Source organism: Erpetoichthys calabaricus, chromosome 13 (assembly GCF_900747795.2).
Source record: "Erpetoichthys calabaricus chromosome 13, fErpCal1.3, whole genome shotgun sequence".
Taxonomy (NCBI): domain Eukaryota; kingdom Metazoa; phylum Chordata; class Cladistia; order Polypteriformes; family Polypteridae; genus Erpetoichthys; species Erpetoichthys calabaricus.
The window spans coordinates 134,239,898-134,265,990 of NC_041406.2; the positions used below are offsets into that span (position 1 = coordinate 134,239,898).

The window sequence follows — 26,093 nt, forward strand, 5'->3', positions numbered from 1 at the left end:
GAGGGCAGATAAAGAGTTTGTTAGAGGAATCTGTGAGCAGGTGACACACCATCTGTGGTCTAGCGACTGTGTCCTGCTTACAGGCGAATCAAAGCATTACGCACATCTGAATCTGTTCCTCGCAGAGTTGCAGTCAGGGCAGCTGATGGAACGGTCCTTACGGATGATACTGCAAATGTGACCCGCTGGGCTAGCTACTTTGAGCAGTTGTTCAAAGCTGATCCTCCGGCTAGGATGTTGGATATCTCTGGGTCCACGGATCTTGAGGCTGATCCTCCAGTTAGCTGTGAACCACCCAATCTCACTGAGATTGCACAGGTGGTGAACCAGCTAAGGATGGAAAAAGGCTGCAGGGATCTTTGGTATCTGGGGTGAACTTCTCCAGGCTGGTAGTAATGCTGTGCTCTTGGCATTGCAAGCAATCTTTGCTTCCATTTGGGAGACTAGCATCATCCCAACTGACTGGATAATGGGACTTGTCGTCCCTATCTGGAAAGGGAAGGGTGATCGCCTGGATTGCAGCAACTACAGGGGGATAACACTGCTCTTGTTGGCAGGTAAGGTCTTTGCTAGGGTCGTCCTCAATAGGATCCATGATCACTTGCTCACCTACCAGCGACTGGAACAGTCTGGTTTTACGCCTAAGAAGTCTACCATCGACTGCATCCTGGCACTGAGGGTTCTCATGGAGCGCAAATGCGAATATCGTCAGTTTCTTTGCAGCCTTTGTCGATTTTCATAAAGCGTTCGACTCAGTTGATTGTGCTGCCCTGTGGGACATCCTGAGGGTTCGCGGGATCCCCTCGAGGTTTATGGATATCATGGCCAGCCTGTACACTGGTACTGTGAGTGCTGTGCAGAGTGGAGGCAGGATCTCTGCGTTTTTCCCAGTTGAGTCTGGGGTTCATCTAGTGCTGGCTAGTATACTGGTTCATACCGAAAACCGTTTTTTATTTTTGTTATGATATGGATTTTTCTTATATCGCAACACTGGTGTAAATTGCCTAAACAATGTTCGGAACATGGCGCAGCGGAAAACTGTTTAAGGGGAAACCTTTTTCACTGCTACACTGTTAAAGACACATGCAACGGAGTACATGCGTTAGTGGCGGTGTGGCGCGGTGGCTCTTTTTCACTGCTACACCACTAAACAGGCATGCAACGGAGTACATGCGGTAGTGAAGGTATTGCGTAGTGAAAATTGACAGAGAACATTCTGAAACTGAAGCTGTAGCAGATGATAAAGTTGAACATGATGACACATAAGAACTTTTGCTGAAAAAAGGAGTCACGTCTGTTGTCTGGAGATACTTTGGTTTTAAAAGGTCGGATGTGGATCATTAAGTTCAAATGTGTGAATATTGTTTCTATACTACTGGATAATACTGCAAGCCAAGTTGTAGTTGTTCTATTTTTTTCAATACTGTGTAATGTACCTGATTACTGTGTAGTTGTGTGATGACATGTTGACTTTATTCTGTGAATTTCCCATTGGGATTAATAAAGTATCTATCTATCTATCTATCTATCTATCTATTCTCGACATTTCTACTTTATTCTTGCCATTTGTCGAGATTAAAGTCGACATGCTGACTTTATTCTTGTAATTTGTCATTAAAGTAGAACATCGTAAACTAAACTTCATCTTAAAACGAATATTTAATTTACTAGATTTTCTCAAACCCCGTCATAAGTTATGTAGCACATTAAATGCTTTGTGTTAAGTGTTCTTGGAGCCATGTTAATCACTATGTGCTTTTTAAACTGACTTCCTCTTGCACTAAGAGGAGGTGCAGGCAGCGATCACCACACAGAATACATTAATTTCATGATATCCCTGCTCCCTGAACATTTAGAATGCTAAGATAAATACTTGATATAATTTTCATGATGAACTGCATTAAAACATGTATTAATCATGTGGGGGCACGGTGGCATGGAGGTCGCAGCAAGGGGATCCCGGGTGTTCCCTGCTTTGAATTTGCATGTTTTTCTGGTGGTTTTACTCGGGGTGCTTCAGTTTCCTTTCAAAGTCATGTAGGATGGCGGGTTTTGTTATGCTATTTTAACCCTGCTAGTGTATGTATTGCTCGTATTCACCCTGCGATGTGCTGGCACCCCGTTCAGGATTTGCTCCTGCTTTGCACACAATGCTTGCTGGGATGGGCGCAGCCCTGAATGGATGGCATAATTAAACATGTATGACGAAGATTTTTTTTAAAGTTCTGAACACTTCGTGGTTTGAGTTTAGAACTAGTTTTAAATTCACAAAGACGTTTATTGTGTGGTGATTGGTTATCTGGAGAAAGAAAAAGGAAGGATAGGAATGGGGGTTTGATACGTCAGACAGAGACAGCACGCATGCAATAAAGAAAGCCTGCTCAGATGAACATCCATTAAATTCTGTGTTTGTGTCTCCGACCACCAGATCACAAACCCAAAATTTACACAATATTTAAGCTAAACCTGTGCGATACCCATACATACATCCATTTTTTGGAGCCTTGTCACACCTGCCAGAAAGTTCTCTACACTGAATGTACACCTGGGGACCCCTTACTGCGAGGGAGCAGCACTACCGCTACAGTACCGTGTATATTTAATATCTGCTTTCATTTATTTCATCCTGAAAATGATATCAAGTAATTATCTTAGCATTCTAAATTTTCAGAGAGCAGGGATATCATGAAGTGAATGTATTCTGTGTGCTGATCGCTGCCTGCGCCTCCTCTGTGTAGAGGAAGTTAGTTTAAGAAGTGCATAGCGATTAACAACTGGGTCGGGGAACACTTAACACAAAGCATTTAATGTGCTACATAACTTATGATGGGGTTTGAGAAAATCTAGTAAATTAAACATTGATTTTAGGATGAAGTTTAGTTTACGACATTCTACTTTAATTACAAAATAAACTATGAGAATAAAGTGGAAATGTCGACTTTAATCTCGACATATAGTTTTTTTTTTCTTCCCTGTGTCCGTATTTTTTTTTCTTCACTGTGGCCCTAATACGATATCATAGGGCAATACCACAAATAGCATTATAAATGCAAGTTGCAGTTTTATTATTTATGTATATAGCGTAGCTTGAAGATAGGTTTATATTAATGCAATTTGCCTTAATGATGGCTCAGTTGGTAAAGATGTCATCACCAAGTTGCACTTGTTTTATTTTATTTTATTTTTAATTGGTGAATACTGTGTAATGCACCTGGGTTAGAAGTCTTGAAGTAATAGTATTATTACTGGAAGTTGCACTATTATTTATTTTATTGTTATTATTAATTAGTTTAAATATTATGCAGTTTAATGATGGTTAAGTTGTTTAAAAAGTCACTTTAACGTGTCAGTGGACAGAGATTGTTAACATTAACAAAGTGTAGTTGTTTACAAAAAGTATTTACTATTTATTCCTTTTCTAAGACATGTTCAGTGCAATACAACTTTTGACAAGCACCTCTTGATATTTTACTAAGTCTAAATGCCTCTTTGGATGGTTGAAAATATGTTGTCAAAATTTTAGTTCAATAAAAAGGTTCTGTATTTTGACTGCAACTGTTATGCAATGTGTTTTCTTCTCTTCATTAGTGCCACCCCCTTGAAAACTATCACTTTATGGAGCCATGCAAACCTGTATTAATACTTGTGTGCACATTAAAATGTTTTTTTGGTGTAGTGTACAATTCTCATGACAGTGGAATAGGTTATTCATAGCCAGTCTACTGCAGTAATTGCAGTGGAAAATGTGTTTAACATCCACTCATTTTTCATGGGAAAAAAATACCGTAGAATACCATGAAACTGGTATAACTTTGAAAAATACCGTGATATAGAATTTTGGTCATACCACCCAGCACTAGGTTCATCAGGGGTGTGTTCTCGCTCCTACTCTGTTCAATGCTTGTATGGACTGGGTGTTGGGCAAGGTCGTGGGGTCCAGCGGCTATGGGACATCTGTTGGTGAAGAAAGATTCATGGATCTTGACTTTGCTGACGATGCTGTGATCTTCGCAGAGTCAATGGAGGCTCTGATCGAGGCACTCGAGAGACTGAGCGAGGAGTCTGAGTGTCTGGGCTTGCGAGTGTCCTGGATAAAAATCAAGATCCAGGCCTTTAATGACCTCTTGGGCACAGCCATCAGCAGTGTGTCTGTTTGCGGAGAGAGTGTTGTCCTTGTTGAGAGGTTTACTTACCTTGGCGGTGACATTCATGTCTCTGGTGTCTCTTCCTATGAAGTCAGTAGATGGATTGGGAGAGCATGGGGGGGTCATGAGGTCGCTGGAAAGGGGTGTGTGGCGCTCCCAATATCTATGCAAAAGGACGAAGGTCCAAGTCTTTAGAGTCCTGGTGCTTCCTGTCTTGCTATATGGTTGCAAGACATGGACGCTATCCAGTGACCTGAGACGAAGACTGGACTCCTTTGGTACTGTGTCTCTCCGGAAAATCCTTGGGTACCGTTGGTATGACTTTGTGTCGAATGAGTGGTTGCTCATAGAGTCCCGAATGAGGCACATTATCTGCATTGTGAGGGAGCATCAGTGACGGCACTACAGCCATGTGGCGCGTTTCCCCGAGTGTGATCCGGCTCGTAAGATCCTCATTGTTGGGGACCCGTATAGCTGGATCAGGCCAAGGGGTTGCCCACGTAACACCTGGCTGCGGCAGATAGAGGGTCATTTCCGGAGGTTGGGACTGGACCGCATGCCTGCCTGGGGGGGTCGCAAGCCGGGATCCTGAGTTGTTTCGTTGTGTAGTGGGTGCGGCAACGCACTGTACCAGTGCATGCTCCCCAATTTTTCTTGACTTGAAGATTCATTGTCCAGTCCAATCTCATACAAACTCAACTACTGTAAGTAAAGGTCCAGTGAGCTTGCTGGCCAGAGAAAATGATGAACAGTTTCTAGAGTATGTTGAGTTGCCTGGAGTTATTGTGGGAAGAGTTGTCTTGCTACAAGAACACATCTACCCTTTCATGAAGGAACAGGATCATGGCTGACTGGGTAATGTTACTGATTTATGTATTGCTGATCATTATCCTCTCCACAAACACCAAATGTGAACAAGCACTGTAGAAAGGGATAGGATTTGTCAAGGTAAACTGGATATCCAAATGTATTCAAGTGCATGCCGGAGGAGAGAGACACTAACCAGTTCACACCTAGGTTATATGTAACGGTAATTAGGGTTCTTTCTTAACAAAAACATGAAAAAATATCATCAGTCACATTTTCTGAATTGAGTTTCAGACTTGCAACAACATTGGCATCTGAAGTATAGCAAGTTAGGAAATGTCAAGAAAGGACAGGAGCATGACATGCACACTGATGAATTAAAGATTTTAAAACAAAATACCAGTTGGCATCAGCTGTGGCTCTTGTAGTGTTAAATAAGTATAGTGACTTGCTGGCTTTGCAAATTATTATGGACACTTTATTAAGAATTTTTGTTTGGTAATTTCTACTGTCACATTGTAGGATGTGTGTATGATTTTAGAAGAATTGATTAATTGATGTTGATAAATCAGTTAATTATCTTTGTTGCCTTTGGCAATGCCAGTAATTATTTAAAAAAATATCAGCAAGTTGTCCACCTAGGTTGGGAGCATTTGCTGATAGTGTGTTCCCACACCCACCACACAACTAACCACCTGGATTGGGACCAGGTGCAGTGAGTGTGCCCTCCTAGGAATGCCAAATTAATGTAGTGTGTGGTAGATCTTAACTTTTCTCACCCAGGAATGTCTGTTTTAACTTCCAGACAGGACTTCAGAAATATGAAAGTGCTATACAATTTATAAACAAGGTTCATAAGTCAGTGAAAGTCTACATTAAATAACTTCAAAAGGCACATAAAAAGCACATACATTTTAATTTCTGATCTTTCAATTTATGTGATTAGGATAAAATAAGTTTTTTTACTAGTCATAAAGTTTCTAGTGCATGCATCATGAAGGAGGCATTGATTTGTTCACAGCTATTCTGCACTGGTCCACTTGGTGTCCACCCATACCCATATTGCAGTTTGTGTGAGATGCTGCTTTGAACTTCCTGTATGAATTTACGGAAAGAAGCCTGTAATTGCTAAAAACTTACACACATGTTATTACTTTTCAGTTACCATCATACAAATATCATACTATATTTGCTGGCTTTATCTTAAAGGAATATGCCACACACAAATACTTTTTAAAATGTATCAATTTGTTTGGTCAAACTGTACAAAATATGTGCATTTTCTTTACTAAAATATCAAAAAGTTACTCCTGAAAAACCACAATTGAATATAAACAGGGAGGTTGGCATTCCCACAATGCTGTGCGTTCAAACTCAAGATATGCCCCCCCCATCCCCCCCAGCATTGTGGGAATAACGACTTCCCTGTTTATGTTCAATTGTGTTTTTTCAGGAAGAAACTGTAAATGCACACATTTTGCAGATTTTGACCATACAAATGGATATTGAATATGTGGATAATGCAACACCAGTTACATGAGAAATTTTTTTTTTCCAAGGACTTTTTTCACATTGTTTGGCACTATATAGCATTTAGTCAACTATTGACCAATTCAATATTCAATTTTCAATTTCTCCATGAAAACATTACATTTAAAATTTCTCTGCCACCACTACAAACAAGACAATGGGTAAGTCTTCCAATTTTCCAGCACAACACCAGGTTTCCTGGAAGAGTAAAAGAGGTCACTCCAGCCTTTTGTTATGGTCACACCCTAGGAAATGAGGACCCTGCTACATAGAGCAGAATTTACAGCCTGGCTAAGATCATTGAGCATGTAGAAAGAGCATAGATCTGGTGTTTTCAGTTTTTTTTTTCATCTAAGGGGTAGGTGTTTTGCCATTAGATTCTTTGAAGCACATAAGCCCCACATTTTGGTTTACAGTTGTTGCAAAGTTTTGTCTATCGATGTTGTGTGTTGGTGAGTTATGACCCTTTATCCATGATCAGATATTGAGATGATGATTGCAGACATCTCTGTGTGTAGTGTTGTGATCATTTTATCAGATAAGGCCCAGAGATTGCATTCAAAAGAGGCCATGTGGAGAGAAAGCTGATACTTGCACTGAGATTAAGAGTGTCTGGCAACTGTTTTTTAAGGAAAGGAATTGTGGGCCAAAGTATAACAAAATGGTAATGCCAGTTATGGGACATGGGAAGCACAAGAAGCATTTGATTTACTAAAAAACATTATGCATCTCTGCACCAGTTATTATGACATCCAGATCCATCACAACAATTCATAGTTGAATTTGATGCATCTAGTATTGAGATGAATTCTATTCTTCCACAGAAATTCCCAGATACTGACAAAACCCACCTTTGTGCTTATTTTTCAAGAGAATTAACATCTGCAGATCAGATTATGTTGCAGGGTTTTGAGAGTTAATAGTAATTAAGGTAGCTTTAGAACAATGCAACCACTGGCTGGAGGGTGCACAATTACCATTTATGATGTACACAAATCATAAAAACTTCATGTATAAAAAAATTGCTAAAAGATTAAATGCAACACAAGTTAAATGGGCACTCTCCTATAGTCACTTTGATTTTACCATCTCATATCAGACAGAAAGCAATTATGCCAAGATTAATGATTCCGACGAGGTACCAGCAGTACGCTAAAACTTATTCTCCAATGAGAAATCCTTGGAAGCGAGTTGGTCTCGTCCGTTGCGGGAGATGGACGTCTGAAGCTGAGTTCCGTTAGCAGCGGTGTTATTATTTCTTATTTTTACCTATTTTTCCCGAGGTATCCTGTATTTATCCAACCTGAGGGTTCTATTACAGTATATGCAAGCATATATAAACATGGCCGGTAAGAAAGGGGGTCAGAAAGAAGCGGAAAAGAAACCTAAAGTTACATCCAAGCCTAGATAGGCTAGTCCAAGTTCAAGTTCAAGGTACGGCCTATCAGAGACTGACCTGGAACAGACAGGCGAAAGCCCGGATTCCTCTGGACCACGGTCCGCTGCATCATCTCCAGTTGAGAGCGAAAATGGGAGCGAATGTGCAAGTGATGCAGTGATGCAGATAGCTCGCCGACTGGAGAAGATCACTTGAAACTGAAAAAGGCCTTGCAGTCCGCGTTTTCACCTACTCCTCACGAGCCGGGAACATTGGCTGTAATAGAGCCCACCGCTTCACTCACGGTACACGAAAGCAGAAATGATCTGTCCGAACTGAAGGTGATGATCGCTGAGCTCAACCAAGAGATAAAGAATGATATAAAGAAAGAAATAAATAGTATGCTCAAGACAAACGAGAGGATAAGTGAGAAGACACCTGCCACAGGGGCGAAGACATATTGCAAAGACAATTACATAGTTTGTAACTGACCACAACTTATCAGATCCCTAGAGATTTCTAAACCCAACTTCAAGAACATATTCTTTCTGCTCACCAGTGTATCTTTGCTACTCAAGAATTGATTATTTTTTGTAGATAACCATTTCTTGCCTACGATTAAATTCTGGAGGTAAAATCATTATGCCCCACATACTCATCTTGCAGGTGGCGTCTTAACCCACTTTTATTAGCAGACGAGAACTTTACAGAATTTATATCGAGCACATCTGTCTCGCTTAAAATTGTCCAAAATGTTTCCAGGGCAAGATCCAACCTGCGAACGCTGCAATCAAGTTCCAGCCTCACTGGGTCACATGTTTTGGGCCTGCACCAAATTAACATCATTTTGGACCAAGATTTTTAAATGCCTTTCAGACAGCCTTGGTGTCACAATCCCTCCTAATCCACTAACAGCTGTGTTTGGTGTTCTTCCGGATGGGCTTAAAGTGGAGAAGGACAAACAAACTGTAATTGCCTTCACTACACTATTGGCACGCAGACTTATCTTAATCAACTGGAAGAATCCTAACTCTCACCTTTTAAGTCAGTGGGTAACTGATGTTATATATTATTTAAAATTGGAAAAAGTAAAATTATCACTTAGAGGATCTCTGCAGAAATTTTTCCAAACCTGGCAGGATCTAATCAATAACATTTTAGAATAAGCTTTTAAAGCACTCAGGAAGCAGATTCTCTCCCTTTTTTTTGTCTTCTCCATTTATCTATATTCACTTATTAATTTATCTATTTGCTTATTTTTACTAGGTTTAAGTTTTATTCTGCTGGCCATGCTCTCTTTCTCACGGGTGGGGGTTGATTTGTTTTCAGTCCTATTCTTGTAAAATTGATGTATTTGTATGGAATGTTGTGTGATTTCAATATATTCAATAAAAAAATTTTAAAAAATCCTTGGAAGCTACTTTGGTTACACTGACAATTTAGTAGAAAGTATTATAAATGCAGTCCCCAGCAAAGTTTCTACTGGAAAATGTTGTGTAAGCGATGACTTGAGAACCAGAATTTTGCAGTGGGCCCATTTACCTCAATTTTTTGAGAAACCAGGTATTACATAAACTACTTGAGCTGTTTATTACCTTTTTTGATAGGTGAAAAAGAGCGAAGTAAACCATGATTTGACTGGGTTATTGTAGCGAAGTCCCTCTCCTTGTCAGTTGTAAGATGTGATTTCTATGGACTCTATTATGGAGTTTCCCATTATTTTATGTTATACAACTATTTTAGTGAGTGTATATGTCTTCTCAAAAAGTGTGCATGTATGTACACTGTATGTTTACAAGGATTTCCTCCCTCAGTACTCACTAATTGTGGCCATCAATTCATATCTTGATTTTGCCATTTTTTATCTTCCAAGATGAGCTGTTAATTAAATCTTACCTCTGTTTACCCAAAAATAGCCAAAGCAAGAGAGTAAACCAGGGTCACAAAAGTTTTTGTGAAGCACTGTTAATTATTTGACTCTAATTGGAAGGGGATTTTTGCCAGTGGTGGAGATTGCTTGTAATATTTTGTATCATTTGTGGGTCAAAATGTCTCTCTTTGAGTGCCTGTATGGATAAAAATCTCTGTTGCTTGATATGCAAGCTTTCTTCTTCAGTTCCTGTAGTGAATGAATATCTCTTTAGGCTTAAATCTGGAAGGAGAATTTCCAGATGGTATAAACCCTTGGAAAACAATTTGCTTACCGAGTTTAGGCATTGTCAGACACTATGGCTTGTCAGGTGAGACATCCACCTGAAAGTTCTGTCATATAAACTGGCTCAGTTCTTACCTCATTTGTACAAAAGTAAGTCCTATGTCAATTGGCTGGTCTGTCTGGCACATTTCAAAATACAACTGATAGTTGTGATATAGAGTCATGGATATGGCAAAATGTGTAAATTCTGCAAAGGACCATAAAGCCGGTCAGAACCTTCAAGAAGAGGCTCACTCAAGTCAGCCAGCCCTCCATTAGCTATTTGCAGACCTCCACCTAGCAGCCCAAAAATAGGGAAATGGTATTGAAAATCTAAAAAAGAAGTACTCAGAGTCTGAAAATATATCCAAATATCTTGCAAAGGAAAGAAAAAAAACATAAACTGTGGTTTTTAGAGATGATTTAAAAGATATCTTAAAAAAAGTTTTTAATATGAAAAATTAAGGGAAAAAGTGAAAATAAGGTTAAAAGGAGCTGCCTATAAATGCAGTCCCAAACAAACAAATTCTAATACACAATCAATCAATACACAATCAAAGGGCAGAATCCAAAAAAACAGTAGCATAAAAAAATCCAAGAAACTAGAAAAATCAAGAAATAACAGTAGCCACTTTTATACTCCAAATGCAAACTCAGTGCTTAACTGCTGAGTTTCTCTTTTCTGACTAAATAAATAGCCAGAGTGAGAACTCTGACACCACATTATACACTTCATGTCATTATTAGTATAACATGGAAAAATTTGCTTGATAGCCTCTGGAAAGATGATCATATAGTGATGGACTGCAGGGATGCTTGGCCATTCCTGACTAGGATGGTTATTGCTTACTTTTCTAACTGGGAGGCCACCATGAATGGTCATTATGGCGGGGACAGTTACTGTTTTATTTCCCATTTGGGAAGCCAGTATATTGCATGGACATAGGGAGATTGCCTCCTAAGGTCAAGGTATTCTCTTAGTACTTTGGATGGCAGCATCATTCTGACATAGCTCCTTTTTAGACACCTTCCGGATTACATTGGAGTTGTAGCTGTAGTGGAAATCCCAGTTGTGGTCTTCGGAGCCTGGTAGAGGGAGCTTAGTGCATTACGAGTCTTGAGTCATAGATAGGGATGAGAAGATTGATACCACAATAATCGGTGTGTGTGTATGCGTGTTCACCCTGTGATGGGCTGTCCAAAGATTGTTCCTGCCTTGCAAAATATGCGTCAAATTTGAAACTTAACTAAATGTAAAGCTAATATGACAAAAATCTTTCTTGTTAAAACAGATTGGCTGAATATAATAGAAAATTCAAATGTGGGAATATATTTTTGTAAATGTTAGTGTTCTGAGGGGATCAGTTTAAGTACTTTTGTGAAGTAATTGCCAGTTTTACATGTGTTAAACAAATAACCAAATCTTTATGAAAAAGACATTATCTTTATTACTTTTATATCTTAATTCTGGGCAGCATGGTGGTGCAGTGGTAATGCTGCCCCGCACAAAGGAGAAAGAGGTTTGCGACCTGGATTCCTCCCTGTGTGGAGTTTGCATGTTCTTCCAATTTCTTTGTAGGTTTCCTCCTACAGTCCAAAGATGTGCAGTGTAGGTGAATTTGCAATGTTAAATTAGCCATAGCGTGTGTTTACCCTGCAAAGGAGATGGACGTACTGTCCACGGTTTCCCAAGTGCTTTGTGCCCTGTGGTAGCTGGGATAAGCCTCAGCACCCCCAGATGGCTCTGGTCTGGATTAAGCAGGTTAGAAAATTACACATAAAATTTGTTACAGTGACCTTGGTACTGTGTCGAGATATTAGTTAATCTAAATACTGACTGACCAATTAATGTTAGACATTCTAAGACACTATCACCATTTGATAAAAAATTCCTATGCTCTTTAAAAATACTCAGTATCGGTATTGAAAATATTGAAACTTAAAATACTTGTATTAGTATTGAAGTGGGCTTCTCTTGAAGTCATTTTACCGGCCCAGTACACCAGTGTTGAAAATTAAACTGGCCGTCACAGAGTTGTAGAATATGTGAAGAAATGTCATTATTCACAGTATAGAAATGCTGTCTCCTAAGCATTAAGAGCCTGCTTTGCCTTTTCTTCTGTAGTTCCTCTGTGTTATTATATTACTATGTAGGAGAAAAGGATAAAACATTATATAGTAATATTGTAATGAAGCACAGAATATAAACATAATATCAGATCTAGCATGTTAAAACTATTAACCACTGTTATTGTAAGTCACCAAGACTCTAATGCCTTAAATATTAAGAAAGAAGAATTTTTTTTGTGTTTATTTTTATAGAATATTTATCTATAGTATTTCCACCATGTACAGTTACTGTATGTATTTTATGTTTTTTTTTGTAAATTGTTCCCTAAAACGGCTTTAAAGGCACAGTTAAGCAGAATGTATTATTATTATTACTGAACTTTCTACAAAAGAATTTACCTCTATATTTTCTTTGTGGACGTAAACTTCAAAAATGCAAATTCAGATGGTATAGCACTTGGAAAGTAACGGCAAGAACAATACTTTCACTTTTTCCCTAAATTGTTATGGGTGACAAATGTGAAAGCCTGCAGACTGGATTTGGCCTTTACACTGTTTTAAAGTGACCCACTTTATCAAAATTCAATATGCTAACAATTTAACAGCAATTAACAGCATCCCCATTGTCCTTAAGTGTTTATCCGGCAGCAGAGTACACCACAACTACTGTAGTTATAATGGCAACAGGCTTCTCGTAATGACCCAACAAGAAAATGTGAAAAGAACATCACATGCCACAATACCATGAAGAATATTCATGTGTTAGCATGAAGCCAAAGACATGACAATCATATGAAGGAGATAGTAGCTCCACTTTACACACAGTGCCACTACCATTCTATTCACTTTTTAAATTATACAGGGCTTTGTATGCCACTCAGCCACTTACCTGATCTATTCCACTCCCCTGTACAACTCATTTGTCTTTTCTGCTGACTCAAATGATGCATGTGTAAAGAAAATCCATTTGCATGTCCACTAATGTTAAATATGATAACCATCTGTTGCTGATGAACTCATCACCGTCATGTTTACACTTGTTTTTTAATGTAGTCACGTGCCATTCAGTAACAAATGTACAGTAACAAATGTAAATGCAGGTGTAAATGGATGTAGTTTCAAATTTTTGCATGTTTTTATCCTACCACTCTCACATAACTTCGTACACTGGCGTAATTTGCTAATTTTGTACGGCTGGTGGCTTTACTAATTTCCTAACTTGCTGCAATGCCTAAGAAAAGAAAAGAGAGACAGAATATATGATTGTGGTAAGTAGTGTTGAACAATCCCCTCAGAATTTGCTTCACCTTGAGTTTGGTGAAATCACAGAAATGTTTGGGAAATTCACCAAACTCAGGGAAAACTCATTGAAGTCAATGGGAAAGCAGGAACTGAACCATTTTTTAATGGATTATCATGGTGTTTCAAGTGTTCCTGAGGGCTAGAAGAGTGTCTTTCTGCTATGCTAGTGTCGCAGGTGGCTGGGGGGGGCGACCCGGCCGGGACACCCCGGAGGACCGGAAGAGGGCTTACATCTTCCCCAGATCAAATGGGGGCGACCGCCCTGGTGCCTATGGGGACCACGGGTACAGAGCTTTGAAGCTCAACCCTGTAGGGGCCAGTGGTCACCGCCAGAGGGCACCCCAATGCCTTTGGAGCCCTGGACCTTAGCACTTCCGCCACACCCAGAAGTGCTGGGGAGAAGAGGATCGGGGATACCCGGAGTGCTTCCGGGTATGCAGCCGGCACTTCCGCCACACTGGGGAGTGCCGGTGGAAGATTGCCGGGAAGCACCTGGAGCACATCCGGGTGATTATAAAAGGGGCCGCCTCCCTTCATTCAGGACTGGAGTTGGGTGGAAGAAGGACGAGGTCTAGGAGGAGGCAAAGAGGCGGCCTGAAGAAGAGAAGGCAGTGTGTCTGTGTTGGCCAGGACTTGGGGGACTTGGGGACTTGTGAGCACTAATTGTAAATATGGAACTGTATAATAAACGTGTGTGGGGTGATTTGAATGTGTCTGCCTGTCTGTGTCTGGGGCATGTTCCACACTGGACTGACTATTGTGGGCAAAAATGTGGCCTGAGCTTTGAAGCAGAAGTGCTTACCACTGTACCACCCTGCCTCAGGCAACAAAAGCTTTACCCTGAACGATAACCACAAACAAAATATAACAAATGGCCACAAACTGGCAATAAGTAAAAGTAAAATATATCATTATGCAATCAAAGTTCCAATCTTCAAGGCACTGATTGCCTGTGCCATGAATCAGGTAGCACAAGCTGATCAGTTTCGGTGACTGGATCCCCACCCCTTTTGACACAGTGCAGACTCAAAACAATTTTTTAAAATAATAATAATGATAGATTTAGTGGGCGGCACGGTGGCGCAGTGGGTAGCGCTGCTGCCTCTCAGTTGGGAGATCTGGGGACCTGGGTTCGATTCCCGGGCCCTCCCTGCGTGGAGTTTGCATGTTCTCCCCGTGTCTGCGTGGGTTTCCTCCGGGCGCTCCGGTTTCCTCCCACAGTCCAAAGACATGCAGGTTAGGTGGATTGGCGATTCTAAATTGGCCCTAGTGTGTGCTTGCTGTGTGTTTGTGTGTGTCCTGCGGTGGGTTGGCACCCTGCCCGGGATTGGTTCCTGCCTTGTGCCCTGTGTTGGCTGGGATTGGCTCCGGCAGACCCCCGTGACCCTGTGTTCGGATTCAGCGGGTTGGAAAATGGATGGATGGATGGATGGATAGATTTAGTTCTGTTTACAAGGTGTTTTTATCTTTTTGATGGAAGAAAAAAGTGTAAAGTATCTGCAAAAATAGAGAGGAAGTTGTGCCTTGTTGCTAATTGTGCAAGAATTTGATCTGTGCTCCCATAACTTATATGGACCTGGAAAGTGGGTAGGGACTTCAGTTGCCAGGACTTGGAGATTCATCTGTGCTGCTCTTTACTGGCACTTCCCTTTTCGTACTTTGGAGTATAAGCAGTTAAAATATGCATACCAGTGCGTACTTGCACACCCAGAGAGCCTGTGATGTAATGGAATAGCATTACATACTAAGATTTCCCTGTCACTGCCTAAATCTGCACTACATATCAAGGAACATAGCATATTTAATATAGCAGTGAATCTACAATGTACAATAAATCCATTCAAAACAAAGAAGTAGTTTCATAATATTCTGATTATAATCAAATAATATACCCATCAAATGAAAACAATGCAAGCTTTTTTTTATATATATATGTGAGGTGCAAATCCAGGTGAAGTAGTAACATCACACATGCGAGAAGCAGATCAGGCAGCGTGGCAAAATGTGAGGTGGAGTACACTTAAACTACGCATGATGGAAAGTTCTCCACATGGCTACTACAGCTCTGTGAGGTCATGCTGGTTTCACAAAGCATCATGGGGCACTGGAAAAAAATTTCCTACACAGCAAATTTCCAGTAATTATTCAGAGAGCAAGGTCACTGACAAGCATGGTATATTCACTGCAGAAATGCTTTAGTGACTTTCGACAAACAGCACTAGTGATGAGCAGAGATAACTGTGCCTGCATGGGTCTTCTCAAGCTTCTCAGTATTTTTCTAAACTCACAGACTTGCACTTTAGTTTGGTCAGCTTTTCTAAATTGCCCTGGTGTAATTGGATGTATGGAGTTTGGCCTGGTTGGTTTCTGCTTTAAACAAGTGGTGGTTGAATATGTTGTGATTCACTGTGACCCTATAGTGGACTAAATTACTTAAGAAAAGATTAAGAAATAAATGGATGAATAGAATAATGTTTTCTGTGTTTTCCTGTTTTTACGCTTGTCGCTAAATTTTGGTAATTTTAAAAATTTATGCTCATCTAATTTGGAAGAACAAGTTATTGTTCCAAGATTTTAAAAATGTTATTTCTTGCTTTTCGACCTATAATCTGTTCTGCTATCTTAAAATATTTTCAGGTATCTTCATCCAGAAGGCCTTCCCTCTGAATATACCATTACAATCCTCTTCCGCCTTCTACCTGAGACCCCACATGAACCCTTTGCTCTGTGGGAAATCCTTAATGAAGACAAAGAACCTCTTGTGGGAATCATTCTTGACAGTAAGATATTTTTTAGTACTGTACAATCAGGAAAACTAGATTGCAGTGGAAAGAAATATCTGTTATATTATAAACTTAAAAAATTACATATTCACTCTTTTCCACAAACATCTAGCAGAGCACCCCTGGGTCCTTTGAAAAAAGTCACTATTTTGGTCAGTTTCTTAATGGCCATTATAATTATTACTGTTTTACATAGTGGTAATCTGGGAAATTAAAGTTATGAGTCTTACCAATGGTTTTTAGTAGTTAATAATAAATAACAAGTAAATAAAATAAATTAGGAAATGATAAATAACAAGAAAAATTAACAATTAAAAATGTTTCTCTGAATAAATAAAAATTAAAGGCAAATTTTAAGTATGAGCATTACAGGTGAGCAAATATAATACAGCACATAAGCTCATTCCTACTTTGAGGTGTACCAGTAACCATTCTGTTATATGTTATAGCACTTTTCCTTTTCAGGGGCTATACCATCTTGCATCTGTAACAAAAGTATTTTGTTGCTGATGTTTACCCAGCTTAGAAGTCAAATTTAAAATTGCTGTGGTGTATTGCATGATTACCTAAATTTATCTGGCATGAAGGATTTTAATATTGTAACTACAATGATGCACAAAAACTGAAGAACAGAGCTAATTGTAGCTATATATTTAAAGTAAAATACCTTCATTCTTTGCATTTGAGCAAACATGCAAACCCAAGGTTTACTTTTTACACTGTTATTGTAATGTGTCTATTTTTTTCTTTCTTTTTATGAACATGTTCCATGTAATACAACAAATACATTACAAATGATTTAATGAGCATCAAGAGAGCAATGATAAGATGAAACAATAAAGTAAAGATGCAGTGTTAAAATAAAAATATGCAATACGTTGTATATCTGAAGTTGTGCCACCTGCCGCATAAAATTGTATGGTTGTTTCACAACAGCCTGCATGAATTTACATACCGAAACAAAGTTTCAGTTGGGTCACTATCAGAACAGGAAATTGTGATGTAATGTGCATGCCTGTAACTAGTTAATATAAAGTAAAAGATGTTGAAAGCCCTCACTGAAAGCATCAACTCTGAAAAGAGTTAATCAATGTGTGGAAGATCGGTATGAATTTTTATTATTTATATAATTTTGTGGCAGCAGAACTTATTGATTATTGATTGATTGATAATTATATTGACAGTTAAAACTATCAGCTTCCTTTTTAAAAATATTGATGAAATATAGTGATTGTTTAGCAAAGCCAAAAAAAATAGTAGTGTTTTTTTATTGCAGTGATAAATCTTTTGTCCTGCTGATTTTTCTATACTAATCTTGCTCTACAATATTTTTTCATCCAAGACATGAAGTAGTGAGCTTACAGAATAAACCCTGCACATGTATGATTTTACATATATCTTCTGTAGATTTTTTCCCCATTTACCACTGCTTATCAGAAGTAATGTCTGACCATAAGGACAGCATGCAAAAATTGTGCATTTTCCAAAGAATAGGATTTTTTTATGGGGGAATACAAGTCTAAAATCAGTTTTACCTGCTTGTTTGAGCATTGGAGTCAAATTTCCCTAAAGATCAGCTTCAGGTGTTATAATAAAAGGACAGTAATACATACGTGGAAAGTATAGCGTTATTTTATCAGTATAGATACAGAACTATGTTATTCCACTACCTCATACTCTTTACAAAATATTTCTCTCATAGAACGTTACAACAGTCTAGACAAAAACAGGCCATTCAGCCCAGCAAAGCTTGCCAGTCCTATACACTTCATTTTTCTAAAATACCATCAAGTCTAGTTTTGGAAGTCCCTACTTGCTAATTTTTTACATGTATATGTGGTTCTCTGTGTGAAGAAAAACTTACTAATGCTTTTGTAAAATTTACCCTTAAGAAGTTTCCAACTGTATCCATGTGTTTATGCTGAACTCATTTTAAAGTAACAGTCTTGATCCATCCATCAATTCTTCTCATAATTCCTCTCATAATTTTAAACTCTGCAATCATGACTCCTCTTAATCTTCTTTTGCTTAAACTGAAAAGGCTTTGTTTATTATTATTATTTATTTAGAATCAGTCTTTATCGAAGGTTATACCTGTATAGTTTTTCATTTATAAAGCATGATGCTTAGAGTACAAGTCCAAGGAGGTTATGCTCAAACTTTTTAATGCACTGGTAAGGCCACATCAAAAGTACTGTGTGCAGTTTCGGTCTCCAGGCTACTAAAAGGACATAGCAGCGCTAGAAAAATTCTAGAGAAGAGCAACTAGGATGATTCCAGGGCTGCAGGGTATGAGTTTTGAGGAAAGATAAAGAGCTTTAGTTTAAGCAAAAGAAGATTAAGAGGAGACATAAAAGACCAGGATATTTTAGACATAATCAGTGACTGCTTTTAAACACAGTATGTTAAAGCACCAACATGGGCGGAAACCTGCCCAGGTTTAGTATTTTGTAATAACCAGGATGGAATTCAGGTTGTAGAGATAATTGAACCAAAGAGCAAAACTGATTAAATTTTGTAGGGCAAATTTTGAAAAATGTGGAAAATTCTTAAAGGAATAAACTGGGATAAATATTTAAGTGGAGAGAGCCAAGGAGCAGTGGAACAGGTTTAAAACAGTTTTACGTAAAATGCAGGACAGGTTCATCCCAAAATTTGGAATTATTAAGAAAATAAAAAAAAAAAAAGTTCACCATGGGTTAATAAAGAGTTGAAAAATATGGATATTAGGGAAGCTAAAATATAGTTAGAGAGGAACACAGCAGAAAAGGTGAAAGTTAACCCAAAAACATTCTTTCAGTATTTTAGCAGAAAAATAACAGTCAAGAAGGAGATACAATGTGTCAGGAATAATAAAGGGGAATTAAAAATACAGACAGTGAAATAAAAGATTCTCTAAACTTACATTTTTCTGATGTCATATACCTACACACCCTTGACACATATATTTATAAAATCACCGTGCACTGGGGAAATTCCGATGGCCTGGAGAATGACAAATATTATCTCATTATATTTAAAGGGTGCCTGGGCAGATCCAAACAACTATAGGCCAGTAAGTTTAAAGTGCATCACACGTACATTAATGGAAGGAATTATTGAGGGAAAGATTGAGCAACACATGACAATAATCGATGTTTTACTAAACAGTCAGGGTAGGTTCAGACAAGTGAGGTTATGTTTTTCTACGAGGAAGCAACAAAAAGAACAATCAAGTGGTACATGCGGTACAATATTATTTATCTTGACTTTCCACTGTCTCCCAGATACAGAGAAGGTTTCAGCAGACTCTCAAGACCATCCAAGATCTAGTCAAAAAGCATTTGAGGCTGGGCATCAATCTTAAAGAGGTGGGAGTTCAGGGTGTAGTGTGTACATAGGTGCAGAATTGGCTTAAGCACAGGAAGTAGAGGGTTATGGTGTGAGGAACCTTATCTGAAACTGATAATGTTAAGAGCGGTGTCCTTCAAGGGGTTAGTGCTAGGGCTACTATTATTTTTATTATATATAAATGATTTGAATAAGGATATAAATAACAATCTGCTTAAGTTTGCAGGTGATACTAAGCTAGGAGGATTGGCTGATAATCTTAAATTCATCAAATCATTACACTGAGATCTGGACAGCTAACATGCTTGGGCAGATTTGTGGCAGATGAAGTTTAATATAAATAAATGTAAAATATTATATGCAGGAAGTAAAAATGTTAGGTTTGAATGCACAATGGGAAGTCTGAATATTGACAGTCCACTTTATGAAAGGTAACTAGAAGTCGTAGTGGACTCACTATCAACTTCCAGACAGTGTTTAGAAGCTATTAAGAAGGCTAACACAATGTTAGGTTATATAGCACGATGTATACAGTATAAGTCAAATGAGGTTATGCTCAAGATTTATAGCACACTGGTAAGGCTTCATCTGGAGTACTGTGTGCAGTGTTGGTCTTCAGGGTACAAAAAATGATATAGAAGCACAAAAGAAAATCCAGAGATGTGCGACTAGGCTGATTCCAGGATTGCAGGGGGGTGAGTTTATGAGGAAAAAGTAAAGGAGCTAAGCCTTTTCAGCTAAAGCAAAAGGAGATGAAGAGGTGACATGATTGAAGAGTTTAAAATTATGAAGGGAATTAGCACACTGAATCAAAGCCGTTACTTTGTAAGATGAATTCAACAAGAACATGGGGACACAGCTGAAAACTTGTTAAGGATAAATTTGACACAAACATTAGGAATTTTTCTTTACACAGAGAACCATAAACATTTCAAATATGTCACCAAGTAGTGTGGTAGACAGTAGCACTTTAGGGACCTTTAAAACTAGACTTGATGTCATTTTGGAAGAATTAAGTGAATAGGACAGGCAAGCTTTGTTGGGCTTAATGGCCTGTTCTCATCTAGATTGTTCTAATGTTCTAAATCTCTATGTGAGCAATACAACCTTACCCTAAAAACAGACAATTCCAAGCTATCCTGTGGAATTCTGGTTTGCAGTTGCTGCCTTGGGTTGCATTCCATACTGACTTTATCCCAATAGAACACCTGCCCTGAATTTTAACATCTGGAGATGTGACCCTTCGCCTGACAGGTGCCAGCAGCATTATTGGGCCATTCTGTAAGACTGGGAACATCCCACAACAACAGAGGTCAATTAACTCTATTCACACAAGAAACTGAAGTACTGCAAATAATGTTCTCAGTTGTTCACCTGTTGATTTATTCGTAGTATTAGATAAAGTGCACCTGATCACATAAGTAAGCACATTTTTTGGCTTGTTTCATTTACCTAACGAATAACGTTATCAAAGAGAGAGTGAGAGAAGTTGGTAACATGCTCTGATAGAGTGTGTTGCCACACCCACCACACAACAAACCACCTCGGGTTCCCAATTTAGGACCTGAGTGCAGCCGTGCAGTGTGAGATATTTTTTTAAGTGGCTGGAGTGTCCATCTTGCCACCAACCCTCAAGTTTTCCCTACAAGTTAGAGGTTAAGTGGTTAAGTGCCTTGCTTAAGGACCCAGAGGAGTGGAATCATTTCTGACATTTTCATGATTTGAATCAGCAACCTTCCAGTTGCCGGCACAGATGCCTAACCTCAGAGCCATCACTCTGCCTAGTAAAGTTATTAAAAACTGTTAAAAAAATAATTGCCTCTAGTTAAATTAACCAAATTACAGGAATAATTAGAGTCAACTGAAATTAATTAGATGCAGCTGTTTGACCACAAATTACAATAATTTATTGTCCTGGAGAAAATAAATGATCATTTTTTTGGGACTACAGACTGCTTATAATAAGCTTTTTTTACTTTGCCTAAACAAACTATAATGAACTTATTTACTAAGTAATTTACAGGAACATTAAGGCAAATTAACTAATTAATATACAGGGCAATTTACATTGAAAGCATCCTGTCTTGTGAACAAACAACTCTGAACCAAAAACATTGCACATGTTTTCTGTGTTGTACTGGTTATCATAACTTGAATGCATCTTTTTTGTTATCTAAGGAATTTATGGTGCTTTTAGTTAAAATAGTTGGACAAGTTTTACAACTTAATTGTAAAAAGAATGGAAACAGTAAGAAATTGTGCAGATACTCACAGGATCAAAGCTTTTGGGCAGAGCAATCCATCACCAGGATAGCTTGCCAATCAAATGTGTGTAATGCCATATGTCCAGGAATTCCACATTTAATTAAATTATAAATAAGTTAAATAAAAAATGGTCCGTTTCAAGGGCCGATAGAACAATATAGGAAGTGACATCAGAGAACAGTGTTGGAAAGAGAGAGATGTTGAATAACATAACACATACATTCATAATTTTAAACATTTAAGTATCCTCTTAAACTTCTTTTACTTTAACTAAAAAGGCTCAGTTCTTTTAATCTTTTCTCATGATGAATTGCTGCACAATCTCAGCATTGTAATGTACTCTGTTCAGCTTACTGTCCATGAAGTGGAACAGTATCCTATCTGTATTGTGAATACCCAGATATCAATGAAGACAAATCTAACATATGTAGTCTGGCATGATATGTAGGAGATGTGGTCTTCTGACAAGTTGCTTTGTCCTAATGCCTGCACTGTGGAGTTTATCCCCGGCTGTCCTATTACTGATGTGAGCATGGTATCTGCAGGCATATTTAGCAGCAGTATGTGAGGAAGATATGAAACACTTTGTTAGATGCATTATTCTGATGTGTTAGTCTACCTTAATGTGGTCCCTGGAGGGTGACTAGAACATTAGAACAATCTAGATGAGAGTAGGCCATTCAGCAAAGCTTAATTCTTCTAAAATAACATCAAAGTCTAATTTTGAAAGTCGCTAAAGTCCTACTATCTAGCACACTACATGGTAACTTATTCCAAATCTTTCCTCATAATTAATCCACTGTAGCACTGGAATCAGCCTAGTTGCTCTTCTCTGGAGTTTTTCTAGCGCTGCTGTTTCCTTTTTGTAACCTGGAGGCCAAAACTGTACACAGTACTCCATATGAGGCCTGACCAGTGCATTATAAAGTTGAGCATAACTTCCTTGGACTTGTACTCTACACATAGTGCTATATAACCTAACATTATCTTAGCCTTCTTAATGGCTTCTGGACACTGTCCACTATGACCCCTAAATCTCCTCATAAGGTATACTTTTCATTTTCAGACCTCCATTTGTGAATTCAAATTTTACATTTTTACATCCTACATGTACTATAATGTTTTAAATTTACTTACAATAAATTTCATCTATCACAAATCTGCCCAAGCCTGTATGCTATTGAAGTCACTCATTATAGTTTCAATGGATTCCATATTATCTGCCTGTCCACCTAGCTTGGTGTTGTCTGCAAGCATAACTAATTTATTGCTTGTATTCTTATCCAAATCATTTATGTATATTAAAAATAGCAGCGGCCCTAGCACTGACCTCTGTGGAACACCACTCTTAACATCGGCCAATTCTGATAGGGTTCCTCACACCATAACCCTCTGCTTCCTGTGTCAGAGCCAATTTTACACCCATCTACAAATAACACTCTCAACTCCCCACTTCTCTTATTCTGATGCCCCTCTCACGTGACTCCTTATCAAATGCTTTATGACTAGATCTTGGATGGGCATCTGTCCTGAGACTCTGCTGAAACCTTGTCTGCATTTGGGAGACAGTGGAGCAACATGATCCATAGTGTCTGGCAATGCTGGCACATGACATGCCAGCCCGCACCCTGCCACTGGTTTTTTTTCTTGGCTTCTAAAGACATTTGAGGCATTTTGGAAAGCTAAATATGGCCTTTGTCTTGTTGTGACCTGTACTTTAAATTAAGACCTTTTTAAAGTTCACCTACCTGATCATGAATTGTCCAACTTAGACATTGTTAGGTAAAGCTGTATCAAATGAGTGTTGAGCAAGTTCCAGTGCCTCACAGAACAAGCTGTATTTCTGATTAGGTTGAAGAAAATTGACAACTTTTTCTGGAGGTACTCAAGTTACAAGAATAGCTTTCTCGTTCAAACAAATTGTAGCTGTTCTTTTTTGCAAGATATTAGTCACAAAAACAATATTGTCTGTTTCCAAAAGAGAAGAAAGTGTCTGAAATTTGAATTGTTGTTTAAAGCAGAACATTTTTTATTACAAAAAAATCTGATTGAGTCTGGCAGTGTGTATCAGGTGGTTTTTGCAAGGCTGGTTCCTCGTTTGCATCTTGAATAACTGTAGGCTCCAGTCCCATGACACTCAGCTGAATAAATTATACAATCTCTTTCATTGTAATTAAAATTTAATTCTAGTTATTCTTAATCTGCATACTTTGTATCAATTGTGATGTTTATATCAAGGATTTTTATTGTTAATTATTACTGAAATATTAAGATGAAATGTGTAGTAGCCATTGTCTAAGCTCTGGAGTACCATAATCTCTAAATATTGTGTATGCCAGGCAGCACTCATCAAATATTTAATTGGTTGATTATATTTCAGTGATTCAATGCAATTTAAACCTGATTACTTCATATTGCTGCTTTGGGAGCATCCTACAGTATATAGTAAAGAAGCTTTTATCCAGTTCTACACTAAGACTATTAAACAGTAATGTGTTTTCCACATCTTGTTTATATTTTTCGAGGTCACAGTTATGCTCTACTGGAAGTTAGTACTTTTTAAGAACAAAAAGATTGTGTCTTGGAAAAGCTTTTCATAGTGGAATATCTTCTGCCTAGGCCTTCATAAAGGATCTCAATAGTGTATTGTTGTGCGATTTTAATTAAACTGAAAAGTGTTACATATATTAGCTTGTGTGCTTGCTGTCCCTCAGCAAAACTGGACTAATGACAACCTTGCTATTAGTAAAGGGATTGTGTCAACCTTTGTTGCTGCCACACCCTATCAGCTATGGGTTCTGGCTATGGGCAGCCTAATTATGACCAGTTCTCATAGTTTACCACTGGTGCAAAGTTCTGTTCATCAGTGTTACTCATCCTTGATTTATGGCCCTTTATTCAGAATATGAATCCATTCCTTGCCTTAGAGATAGATGTCACCAACTGTTACATTGTCTGGTATTGATCATCTTATCAGATAAGACCGCAGATGTTGCATTCCAAAGGAAGGCCCATTCAGGAAAACTAAGACTTTTAGCTGGCAATAAAAGTGTCTGGTAGCAGTTCACTAAGCCAGAATTTGGGTTCCAGCCTGGCAAAATGTATTATGCCTGTCTGTCGTACAACACCTATTTGAACTTGTTCAAAATCAGTTCAACTGATTTAATGCCACAGTAGAAGGTTTTTATTCTTTTTTCTTGCATTTTAAAAAGGTTTTCTTAAATTCAGGACAATTGTCCTTGCATTAGGTCATTCTTTAGTGATTCAGTGATTTCAGGAATTAGTGCCTTCTGGTATTTAATGACAAATGAAAGACACTGCAAGTTTAGGCACCTTTTTGCATTATTTTTGGAATAAGTGTTTCAAAGATTAGAGTAGACTGCTTTTAGCTGGAAGATTTTTCTGGAATCAGTGATGATACAAAGGAGTATATACTGTATGTTTTCAGGTTTTTCTACATTTAGGTGTTCTGTGTTAAGTTTTCAAGCTGATGTGAGTCTAAATTTGTTTTTATTTAACTCATTGGTCTTATTTGATTTTCACACAACAAACTCTGTATAGTATCTTAGCACTTTCCTTGTATCATTAAAAATGAAATTAGCAAACTAGTGGAGATAAAGAATATATGTACTTTTTCCAAAAAGGGGCACTACCGAGGCCTGTACCTCAGACATAATATCTCCTAACACAATTCTAAGTTTAAAATAATAGATTTTTATTTCCACCTACCACTTTTCTAATGCACACAGCTAACAAATGCCACAGTATCATAAATAAATGACTTCCTCTCTTTCTACTCTTCCTGGTGGGTTTCACGCTTGAAAAGGAACCTGCCACCTCACATCAGGGAGTCAGAGTCAGGAGGCTGTGGGTCAGTCCCAGGAAAGCTTCAGTTGTCACTGTACTGCATGTCGGAAGCACTTCCTTGTCACATGGAAACCAGTGTTGTCCTCCCCCGGAAGTGCCCTCTGGCAACACCCAAGGACCCCAACAGGGCTGCACATCTTCACTCCAATTCCCATGCAACCCTGTGGGTGTTCTAATTGGGATCAGCATAGAGGAACAGTACTACCTTCCGTTTTGGGGTATGAACATCCCCCAGTATCTACCTTCACCCTGTCGTTCCATTACTCCTGAATCCCAGTCGGGACGAAGATTTCAAGGCGTTTCGGCTGGATTGTGACCCCACTTCAATAGTCCTTCCATCATAGCCTCCCAGTTGGGTAAGAATTCAGTCCCCATCCTGGCCAGGATGCCCATCCATCCTGAAAATATTAAAAAAAAATTTT

At 38.5% G+C, this 26,093-nt stretch overlaps 1 protein-coding gene across 1 annotated transcript in view; it reads left to right on the forward strand.

The window, feature by feature from the left end:
* Positions 1-26,093, forward strand: part of col14a1a (collagen, type XIV, alpha 1a) — a 504,124-nt gene that overhangs the window by 318,078 nt on the left and 159,953 nt on the right. The window contains 1 exon segment of the mRNA XM_051935518.1: positions 16,064-16,206. Coding sequence (XP_051791478.1) covers positions 16,064-16,206 — 143 coding nt within the window.